We start from the raw sequence: 12500 nt of genomic DNA, 5'->3' as shown, positions 1-12500 counted from the left end.
TTTTGTACTCATTACGAAGTCTTTAAAAAAAGGCAGTAGGAAGTCTTTGGAAAGTAGCAGCAGTGACCAGATTCTTATAGATAACATAAAAAAAACTACATTACAAATTATCCAGGGGTCGCTCAAAAAATAATGCTCCTGCATTGCCACATGGGTAGTTTAATTCAACTACTATAAAATAAGTATTAACTTATTAAAAACTGATGTACACCTTTAATCCCGTAAAAAACAATGCTTCTATTTTGTATAGACAAGAGCACTAACTACAAAGTTCTCTACTACTCGTGAGTGGCGGCTACTTCCATATTTTTATCATCTTATTCGCATTACATTGGTTGAGTATTGAAGCACACCTTTCAAATTTACGTGGTTAGATCAATGAAGATGTGATATATGCCGAATCTACTTCGCCCAACAGCAGGAGAAGCCTTCACTTTCATAAAAGTTCCCGCGCATCTGCGCAGCTCAGACCTTCATGCTTTATCTAATATTTAATATCCCCCAGCATTAGCGCCAGTGGCCTGCTTTACAAATCTCCTTTACTCAATATGACGGGCAGCGCGGGCAGGTTTATACTCGGCTAAATAAACTTGTCATGAAAAGAGCAGCGACGCGTCAATCAGGAAAGGGGCCGCCATTATCGTATCATCTGCTACCTTGTGCCCTCCGATATTGCCACTCAAGCGGCTTTCATTATTATTTGGCATTTATTAACCTACTTTCTCTGTTTCTAGAGTCGTGCTTAGATGATATTTGATATGAAAATGAACAAAGCGTCCGAATTCGACGAAACTGCATACGAACAATTTCCAATGTCGATGTTAAAAAAGGAAAATCAAAAGAAAAACGGCGACCTGAGACCTGGAAATCTTTTGAATGGGGACAGAGAGGGGCGGTTTGGGACTCCCACTGAACAAACTATACACAATGTTAATGGTTTTAACAGATAATGGACAATGAGTAATGGTGTATTGAAAACGTATATCCCATACTTCACTCTGAAGGGCTGCCCTGAAAAGGAATGACAGCAGCGCTACTGGGCTAGAAGCGGGTAATTATGGAAGCTTATGTTACCTCTGGTGGGTTACTGGAAATTAACCTTATGGTACTGAAAGACTGCTCGCCTCACGGTGCGTTGCGGCTGATGGAAGGAAAATTATCTTTACTTATTTTTATTTTTTGTAAGTGAAAGGAACGGCATTTTGTAGAGAGTGATTTTTAAAATATGTAATATTCCACACACACACACACACAAGAATAAACTGGGAATCCCAGTAAATATCAGAATGGTTCTAGAATGAGATCATTCAAGAACTACGAAGGGTGATAAAAAAAAGTTCATAACTGCAGTACTGGCGACCACACAATAATTATCAAAAGCTACTGAGAACAAAATTCTTGCAAATATGAAACAATGCGATTGAAATGTTCATAAGCAATCTCCGTTTCTCACGTAGAATCATCCGAGGAACTTCAGGTAGTACTCTTAAAAATATTCATGTTCCCTTGTTTTCTATCGTGTGACAGGAAGAACATTCAAGTAGTCCTTGTACAGGGTCTGTTTGTGTGCAACAAGAATAGCCATTATGATATAACTTAACCTAACAACCTTAACCCTTTAACATACGATCTTCCAACCCGCCATAGATTTCTCCAGACCCCCCTAGAAAAGGATAAAAAAAAAAAAAAAAAAAAAAAAGTCTTCTGAAAATGACAGTCAACCCCTTCCTTGTCTTGATATATGATAACAGACATCTTAATTAAAATACCTTTATGAACACCGGTAATCCAAGTCGGGATTGCAGTCAAAATTACAATTTTTTCGTGCTGATGTATTAACCTAAATACGCATCTGCCTGAATGATCTGCCTATCAAGGCTTTTACTTTACATGGTAAACTTCTTATAATACATTTTAATTTGCTTATTATTCTTAATATCTTCAACTATAAGAATAAAATAAATTCATAAATAAATGAGTAAGGAGATGATTTAACAGCCGACTCACTGTCCCAGGAACATTAGACCTATGCGCCTCTTTCACGCAAAGCGGTGGTAGGTCGAGATGGTGTTAGTTAACCTTTCGGTTCTCAGCAAAATTTGGGATGAGGTTACTAGGCCCAAAACCCTTCTCTACCGGGCTGCCATCTCCTGTAGGTGACTACGTATCTTGTACAAGATTCACCGCTCAGGGCCAAAGTTGTACGATGGTTTTTAACTTGAATCGAACCTAGTATATGTTGCCGGTCAAATGAGAATTCTAACCACTGAAGTAAGACAACCAGTTTTTCTATCTGTCTATCTATGTATATATCTATATACATACACGCATTCACACACATATGTGTATGTATATGTATTTAGATATACAAGTATATATGCGTAAAATCTATAGAGAATTGGCTGTTTATAGCCGTTTCTTAACTGCTTTCAGTTACGAATTCAGGGCCGGGACCGAGACACTTATAAATTATAATTCTCTTTGGTTGTATGTTAGGCTATTCCCTAGGTACTGTGATCTGGGTATCAAGCGGAGATATTTATTCAGAAACAGTTACAAGTATCCGTGGAAGACTGTTAGTCCTGGAAAGCTTGTGAGTTTTTTTATTATTAAATATCTCCGCTTGATACCATCCAGATTCAATGAGGGCCTGTTAGTAATTGTATTAATGCACAGAACACTGGTGTAAGTGATAGAGCTAATATACTGTATATATATATATATATATATATATATATATATATATATATCGTATATATATATATGTGTGTGTGTATGTGTATGTATATATATATATATAGTGCATTGTTAGTTTTAAATATTTTTGCTGAAAGAAAACTTTAATTTCAAATTTCTCCTTTAAAGTGACGGAAATTAGAAAGTTGAAATTTAGCGTACGTACAGCGGAGGTAAAGCGATCTACAAAACATAAACAAAACAACTTAATACATTAATAAGAATGTATGTAGGGAGTTTAAGAACAAAAATAATAAAATTAGAACAGAAATAAAAAAAAGCAAGTGTATTGATACTTGAAATAAAGTGAATATATGATTAGCTACACAAGTATAGGCACTTTAAAAGAATTCGCCAGCCACAAAGGCAATATCTATATATATATATATATATATATATATATATATATATATATGTATATATATATGTATATATATATATATATATATAATATATATATATATATCTAGAAATGAATAACAGCACACTAACGGCACCAACTATAGTATGTTTTTAAGGGTTTCATGCTTTTGTGAATTTATTTGTTACAAGCGACCATACTTGTATAATTATATATTAATCTTATTCCGCGTCCCAATACGTACTTTTCTTTCACACACACACACACATATGTGAGTGTGTGTATTTACTTGTGCCTGTAATTATCATAATAACTCTGCCTCTTAATCGGACACCAATTTAATTGGTGTCCGATGAAAAAGTAAGTTATATATGTAATTATATATACACATGTATGCGTGAATGTATGTAGTGTTGTGGGTATATATAAAGTTACTGTACTCGTTTTTTTTTTTTTTTTTTTTTTTTTTTGCCGTGCGGTAAATAAGAATTTGTTAATGACTATTAAATTGGGTATCCAAACAAGTAAACAGCGTGAATGTTAATCAAAGTTCTCTGTCTTCTTGCTTAACTGAAAGAATATGCAATAGTTAAGGTATTGATTTTATCTGTTAGTGTTTATATTAACAACAATCGTTAAGGATGACATCCGAACAGCTTTGACTATACTTTTAAGATCCGTAGAGGGAGATTATATATTGGCCGTCTTCCTCTGGTAAATATAAATAGTTTAGAAAATAATAACATGGATTTTTGGCAACGCGATCGATAACAGTCATCTTATATGTCGATTTGTTGTTGTTAAAAATACCATATAATTATACTCTGTTTTGTTTCCATCTGTCCATCCGCCTGTGGTGTTTGCGTATGGTAACACTGCGTCCCGGCCTTGAGATGGTTACATTCAGCTTACATTCAACAATAATAACAATATCCTATTTCGAATATTAACGGTGTAATTCGTATACAGTAAATTATTAAAACACTTTTCAGTTGTAAATGTACGCCCAGATATCCTTTTATTTACCTAAAACTTACACATAGCTTAACTGTCTAAAGCCCGGGACGCAATGTTACCATACGCAAACACCACAGGCGGATGGACAAATGGAAAAAAACAGAGTATAATTATATGGTATTTTTAACAACAACAAATCGACATATAAGATGACTGTTATCGATCGCGTTGCCAAAAATCCATGTTATTATTTTCTAAACTATTTATATTTACATGGATTTTTGGCAACGCGATCGATAACAGTCATCTTATATGTCGATTTGTTGTTGTTAAAAATACCATATAATTATACTCTGTTTTTTTCCATCTGTCCATCCGCCTACGGATCTTAAAAGTAAATTATTTGTTGAATGCAGTCCTCACAAACTGTCCATGTTTTTTGTGGTGTGTGTGTTTTAAAGACCTAGGGCCCTTGCCGAGTTAGCGCACCAAGCCTACCACGATTTTAGCTTTCATTATTCAAATGACCAAATTAGCCACTTGGATCTGCTCATATTTCTTATTCCAACGGATGGAAGACTCCTCGTCATGTCAGAATGTGCAGCAATACTCGGTAAACCTTTTGGATATTATTTTTTACAGATCATACGAATTCAAATTTGCTCTTATCATCTTGCGCGCTTTTATTCTTTTCACATAGGGAATTATTTTATTACTTGCCTCCTTTTCCTTTATCACTCCTAGGCATTCAATCTTGTGATACTTGACTTTCATATTTATTCAATAATAATTACATTATGTATATTAAGCCAGAGTACCTTCTTGTTGTTGGTAGTTTTTCAATATGCTTAGGATCCCGTGACGGGGCACGGCTGTCTTAATCAACCGCAGATAATTATGTAAACATTCTTTTTCACTGAAAACGAAGGAAAATGATGTAAGGAAATATACAAGAAAGGAGTTCATCGTGTCTCCAGCCATCTATTCAATTCTGATCCCAAGTAAAGTTCGATTCATCACAAATCGATTTATTTCCTTTTTTAGATACCCATTTCCTTTCCTTGGCAGTGATATTTTTCTTGCATTTTCAGTGCTTTATTTCTCGATGAGTAGGGCTGCCCAAATATCCCCAGCAATTCTGTTTTGCTCTTCACTTGTATCTGGCACAGTATCCATAATGTTGCTTCCTTTACCATAAGACTTGAACGAGGGGTACAGTACGTCAGTCCACGATTCTTCCTCCTTCCAAAGTGTTAGAGAAGGTAAATGAGCCGTCAAGTACATTGATAATGTCTTCAAGATTCCACTTTCTTCAGTCTCACTTCTCACTGGTCCCTGCTTCTTCCCCATCGTACATCATATTTATAGATATCAGCTTTCTACGGATGTTTCACATTTTACCGTACGTATTTTCTAGTTTTTCTCGCGGTACTCCACCGACACTCTATTTCTTTGTAACCGTGTTAATTTCACGTCGTCAATATTTTTTTTTGAGACAATGCTGTTTCACCAAGTTACAAATTGCATTCTTTATTTGTTAATTACCTAAGTAATATCAAATTTTGTCACTGTTAACGAGCAAGTTCTAGTGGTGTCTACAAGTTTCTACTGAGATACCACCGTCTTCGAAATCATAATCTGTTATTGTACTCTCCAACAGGTCTTAAGTTTCTTTATTTTGTTTTTGTTTATTGTGAAAGACATTTTCTCTGTTATATAGTTACATCATACATTTAGCCTTATGGTAAAAAGTAAAACGTTAACCTCCATATTTTGACCAGTTGTTGATTAAAATACGGATATTAATATTATTGAAAATGTATAACTTTTTAACAGAGAAAATGGCTTTCACAATGAACACAGGAGTAAAAGAAACTGAAGACCTGTTCGAGATTATAATTATAACAGACTATAATGACAAAGATGATGGTATCTCCGTAGGAACTTGTGAATACTACTAACATGAATAGTGTAATATTTATCAAGTAGCTCCTCAACTGTTTATAATGCCTATGATCGTCTAAACTTTTCTGTCTTTGACAAAAACGCTTTGTGCCAAACGATTCCTCAAAATCTGCAGGAACACTACAGTCTATCACAAAGGCCGACTACTGATATATGCATCTTTTTTCCTCGACTCCCCCTCCAGCATTTCTGGTTTCCATCTTGCCAGAGCAAGAAAAGGGCTTTAGGATGTCCGTCCCATCTGGCCCTACATTAGAAAATAATACTCTTAAGTCGTAAACGCAGAAGTGTAATATTTTACATCCGTATGCAAGTACGCAAACTCGTTCAAGCACTTCTAACAGTTGCTGTTAAGTCGGTAAGTAAGAAGAATCGCCTTTGCAAAGGCACCCCCTGATTATAATTACTCCACAAAAGGATATGGAATGAAGTGGTTTGATTAGCTGTCGCTACCTTGCACACCTGAGGTTTTCGTCGGGAAGGAGAGAAGGCAGAGAGGAGGAGGAGGAGATGGGGAAAGGGTAGGAGGAGGAGAGGCTAGAAGTGGAAGCTGATGACTATCGGAGGAGCAAATCCCGAAGCGTCTTGGCGCGCGAACATCGACTCGCCATCAGCTAAGAGGATCAAACGCCTCTTAATGAAGCCCATCCACCACACAAAGAGGATCAAGAGCGACTGTAATTAAGAACGTGACTTCTTTTAAGAGGATGATGTCGCAAACAAAAATATAAAGTTGTGGGGCGTGGAGGAGTGGCAGGGAAGGTGGGGAGAGGGGGAGTCAGTTTACAACAGTCTTAGGAAAAGGGATTAGATCTTAACACGTTCATTTGGGGGTGGTGTCAAATGGCAGGTCTGGGAATCCTCTCTCTCTTTCTCTCTATTCTCTCTCCTGTGTCGAAACAAAATTTTCTCAATCTTATTGTTTTCCATTTGTGACGAAAGTGTAAAAAATGAAACTGCATTTAAAGTACATCAGGGCATAAGGCTTCAATTTCTCTTTTGGGAACTTTTCTAAAATATCCGAAGTTTTTTAGCATTTATTTGCAAAATACTAAATATAAAAACTGACGAAAGGAAATCACTTCGCCTATAAAGGTAAGGGCAACAACCACACACTGGATCTGCAAACAATTTGTGTGACATTCGTGTCGGAAGTAATATTTCTTCAATCTATGAGAAATGTTTGTTATGAAGAAGACTTTTTGTTTTTCTACTGAATTTTTAGTGGGTGAGTCCTTTTTTTTGGCCTGCACCGATCAATATGTTGCTCTACGAAATGCAGTTAATTTGCTTCATCTGAAATAATGTGATAAGTTGTTGTTTCGTAATCTCTGTTTTTCAAATAATTTTCAAATGACGTAATCGTCACGCATGATACCATATTATGCAGTGAATAAAAGACCACAGTTGTTGTTGTTGTTCTGATTTTATCTCTCTCTTTCTCTCTCACTGAGCGAGATTTGTATTACTTAAGCTCTGACGGTCAGCCTGGTATCTCGACGACCTTTTCCAGCCATTGTTGCCGTCATAAGAAGGAAAAACACTAATGCTTCGAAGAATCCGAGGAATCTGGTCGGGAATTTTGTAGGCACACGTAAGCCTCTCAAATTTACCCTAACAGTTTTTCCTTGCATGAACTCTATTTAAGAGAGAGAGAGAGAGAGAGAGATGGAAAACTATCAAACGAGAGACGATGAGAGCAAAATTAATGAAAAAAGAAAGAGAGAGAGAGAGAGAGAGAGAGAGAGGAGAGAGAGAGAGAGAGAGAGAGAGAGAGAGATGGAAAACTATCAAAGAAGAGACGATGCAAAAAAAAAAAAAAAACTTCGGCACAATCGAGTTTTCTGTATGAGCCGCGACCCGCTGGTGGCCTGTCCTATACCGTTGCAAGACACACGATTATGGCTAACTTTCACCTTTAATAAAATAAAAACTACTGAGGCTAAAGGGCTGCAATGTGGTATGTTTGATGATTGGAGGGTGTTTGTTCAACATACCAATTTGCAGCCCTCTAGCCTCCTCAGTAGTTTTTAAGATCTGAGAGCGGACAGAAAAAGTGCGGACGGACAGACATAGCCGGCATAATAGTTTTCTTTTACAGAAAACTAAAAGACAAAACGAGAGGTGGAGAAGGTAGTAGTACCCACATCACACACGTTCATAAAGACAAGCATTTACATTCACGGAGAGAGAGAGAGACACTGACTGACTCAATGTCGCTTTGTGTATGAAACGGAAGTAAAGTTTCAGGCAATAAGTAATTCCCGCGTTTCCAATTATTATTTTCTATTCCCATTAAATAACGACTCCCCCATACCTGGAGTCAATCAGAATAATATTTCACAACTGACCTATAAGTAACTACTTTCCAAGCGTCGCCAAAGTCTATCCTTTTACGCATATTATTTCTCAGAATCTAGGACCTCAGTCATTTCGCGGTCTTTATTCTAATTCATGCATTCCACACCTGACTTATTTGTTATGAATAGCGTCAAAATGTCGAGACAAGTATTCTCAGATATCAGTATAGGGTTTCTGACTGCATACTGTATTCACCTTGTTTGTCTTGCCTATCAATGGTTTTCTTATAGATTTTAACACCTGAGCATCCGGCTGTTTGGATGTGATTAAAAAATTATAGGTCTTTTGATTTGCTCCAAATGAATATATCGCATGTTGGATAATAATACCAATATCAATAATGATAACGTAAAAATTCACAGACACACGTATATACTATATATATATATATATATATATATATATATATATATATATATATATATATATATATATATTATATATGCATATATATATATATATATATATATATATATATATATATGCTTAAAAAATCACTGTAGATGGACGTGACTTCATTAAATAAGCGAATACCACAGGAAAATGATGGGCAGAAATCCAAGCGCTTTCGTCTTTACAAAGACATTGTCATGGAACGAATGTCTTAGTAAAGACGGAAGCGCTTGGATTTCTGCTTATATATATATACATATATATATATATATATATATATATATATATATATATATATATATATATCCTGTACAGAACACTTTCATAACACAAGCCAATTCATATACTTGAAAAAAAAAAAAAACTCGTCAGCATGGCAATGATGTTCCCCTAGACATACAACACCGTTCACTTCTACCATGCTTTCACTTTCGCCTTCTGGATGTTAAGGCCACTCTTTAACACAGATACACACGCGCACACACACACATACATACATACATATATATATATATATATATATATATATATATATATATATATATATATATATGCAAACATACATGCAAGTACCACAGGGAATAAATCCTGATTTGTATCATCTGTAGCTTTCCAACACATTTTCAAGACGAATGCATTACAATGATAGAAATTGACACAACATATGCTAGAATAACAGTTCCAAAAAAACACATACGGACCGTTGGAAAAATTTCATGATACAAAAGAAAAAGAAAATGACAAGAGGGAGGAGCATTGAACATATTTATTAGTATCTGAGGTCAGTGATCTATTTGCAAATCTTGTTTATCTATGCGAATGGGCCCAAGCCTTTGCCGTAGGCTCCGGTAAAGTAACTTACTTAAAATCTATACATTTTACCTATTTTTCTTGAAATAAATAAAGTTTATACACTCGCTAGCTGATATACATATTCTTATAAAATCTTTCTTTAATAAAACTGTTTCATTCCACTGTAGCTTTGGAATAACGTATCTTTTCAGTCTCCGTCCAATTGGGACTGATTATCGAAAACTGCACTGATCTCCTGAGCATATCTGATACATTGTTCATGCTCATTTCTTCTCTTCTCCAATAGTTTTCAAGTTAGACCAATATATAAGTTGACACGTAACTTCCATAGGATGTGAAGTACACATCGTTTAGTATTGTCGGGAAAGTTCTTTTGAAGTGCTGTTAAACCTATAAAGCATCTCAAACTATATTTTTGCATTGTTAGTTTCTCTGCTTTTATCACCGAGTCCTTTTAGCCGCTCTTAATGCATCTTTTCATCGAAAATATTTTATTTTTTTCTCTGTTATGTCTATTTCATCATCAGTATACCTAGGGAAGTGTATAGTAGATCCTATGTAAATCATGTGGCACTTTTTATTGATCAAGAAAGAAAACTGTTGGAAAAGAAACTAGAGCGAAAAAAAAAATATATATATATATATATATATATATATATATATATATATTATATATATATATATATTTATATATATATATACACACACACACACTAATCAAATGCACGGAAGAACAGTACAGTTTTCGTTCAGGTTTGTGTAAACAATCTAGACACGGGCTAAAAAGATAGTTTCTCCAATACCATATTCATGAGAAATTCTATAGAATCCAGTGAAAAAATAAAAATCTATTCTAAGAATTTGAATATCATCCAAGGAAGGTATAATGTCGATCCATTTATTTCAAAAGAAATATGAAGAATGATCAGATTTTAAGAAGATATTTCAACTTATATATTGGTCTAACTTGAGCCAACAGATGCGGCTGACCTAAGACATTGAAAAGTGTGCTGACGTCCTGTCTTTTTTTTCTAATAATCAGTGTGAGTGTTTGTTCAACCGTCTGCATGTTAGTTTGTCCTGCCATTCTAGCACACATTATAAAATTCTACCAATGTGCATCTGTCCTTTTGAAGATGTTTTAGCAGACTAAAGATAAAACTGGTCAGGATCTATACTCTGTGTCTCACAAAGGCCTATCTTCATAAACGGTACTACGTGTTCTGGCAATTTCAAGCATGCACGCATGCACACACGCACACATATGTATATATGAATGTATGTATGTATATATATATACATATATGTGTATATATAATATATATATATATTATATAATATATAATACATAATAATATTATTATTATTATATATATATGTATTTATATAAGTTGATGGACAACGATCCCAGGCTACCGTCGGCAAGTCTAAACTATAAATGCTAAACTAAATATATATAAATATATATATATATATATATATATATATATATATATATATATATAATTTTATATTTTTTCTGATTTAAGCAATTATAGTTTAGACTTGCCGACGGTAGCCTGGGATCACTGTCTATGACCTTAGGTATGTAGAATGAAACAAATTATCACAACTTATTTAGAGCTTCGGGATGGAACGTAGTGTTTCAAGGAATTGGCTTTAAACTTTTCAGATTAAAATATTTGGATGTATATTTGATGGATGATGTGATTTTCAAGTCATCCAAGAATTATTATTTAATACTTTTACTGTTCCAATGATTTGTCTGAAGGATCGGTAATTATCCATTTTCCCATTAGTCAAAACATTTTTCCTTTACTGCATTCTTGACATTTACAATGACATGACCATTTCTGGTCATGAACGGGACGTTTAGCACATACGCTTTGCCAACGACCCTGACTATACGAATTCTGGCCATGATTGCTTTCTGGAAATGCGAAACACATTCGATACCAGATATACCAAATCTCACAAATAGTACTGAAATGTAGTAATAATTATTTGACTATTTTGTCGATGTTTTTTCTAATCATGATTTCAAATGCTTACAAGGTACGTTTGTAAATCATCATATATATTTACATCAAGATATGTCAATCAATATGCGGAAGTCTTTAAGAAATTTCTTTTTCAGAATATTTATAAATCAAGATGATTTATCTATTCATTAAAACAGTGGTTATAATTTGTTAGCGCATCAGTATTAAAGACCACCCATTCTTCATCTAATGAACTCCGAAGAGTGGGCAAATATGCAAATCTATTTTCATCTCCCTTTTGCTTTTCCCCCCCTCTCGCAGATGCCAACGGCCAAGTGAGAGAACTGGTGTTTCCCAAAGGACTGGATCTGGACCGCCCGAAGAGAGCGCGAACGACGTTCACTTCGGATCAGCTGGCTGCCCTGGAGCGGGAGTTCCGCAGAAACCAGTACCTGGTCGGCAGAGAACGCTCCCTGTTGGCAAGCAGGCTGGGGCTGTCGGAAACGCAGGTAACTGAACTCATTGGATATTGGGGGGGAGGAGGGAGGAGGGGGAGGGGTGAACCGGGCCAGATTTCTGTATCTTGAAAAGACTTGCGTGTTGGGTTTCGGTTGCTAAGGTAGCTTGGCTGCGATATGATGATATAGCAGATGTGGGTGAGAATATTCGTTCGCCTTTTGCAGCGAGCAGGGACCTCAAAGACATCATTCGACGCTTAACCCAGCTCTCATTTCAACAGGTGAAAGTGTGGTACCAGAACCGCCGGACGAAGCACAAAAGAGATCGAGAGAGAGAACACGAAGCGCCAACGACGGTACTGGCATCAAGTGGTTCACTGCCGCCAATATCTCGGGCTCTTTTGCCACCCATGCCACCCGCACAGACCATCAGCACGTCCCTTTTCACGTTCACTCCAACGCCCACTTCCACTC

General features: G+C 35.7%; 1 protein-coding gene across 2 annotated transcripts in view; it reads left to right on the top strand.

The window, feature by feature from the left end:
• Positions 1 to 12500, top strand: part of LOC135211727 (ventral anterior homeobox 1a-like) — a 41067-nt gene that overhangs the window by 26964 nt on the left and 1603 nt on the right. For both annotated transcript variants that reach the window (XM_064244970.1, XM_064244972.1), the window contains exons 3-4: positions 11890 to 12077; positions 12308 to 12500. The exon at positions 12308 to 12500 is cut by the window's right edge and continues 1603 nt beyond it. In XM_064244970.1, coding sequence (XP_064101040.1) covers positions 11890 to 12077; positions 12308 to 12500 — 381 coding nt within the window. The remainder of the gene's footprint in view (positions 1 to 11889; positions 12078 to 12307) is intronic.

The sequence above is a fragment of the Macrobrachium nipponense genome, chromosome 4 (genome assembly GCF_015104395.2).
Source record: "Macrobrachium nipponense isolate FS-2020 chromosome 4, ASM1510439v2, whole genome shotgun sequence".
Lineage (NCBI taxonomy): Eukaryota > Metazoa > Arthropoda > Malacostraca > Decapoda > Palaemonidae > Macrobrachium > Macrobrachium nipponense.
The sequence above is the reverse complement of the archived record's forward strand: the minus strand, read 5'-3'. Positions and strand labels throughout refer to the sequence as shown.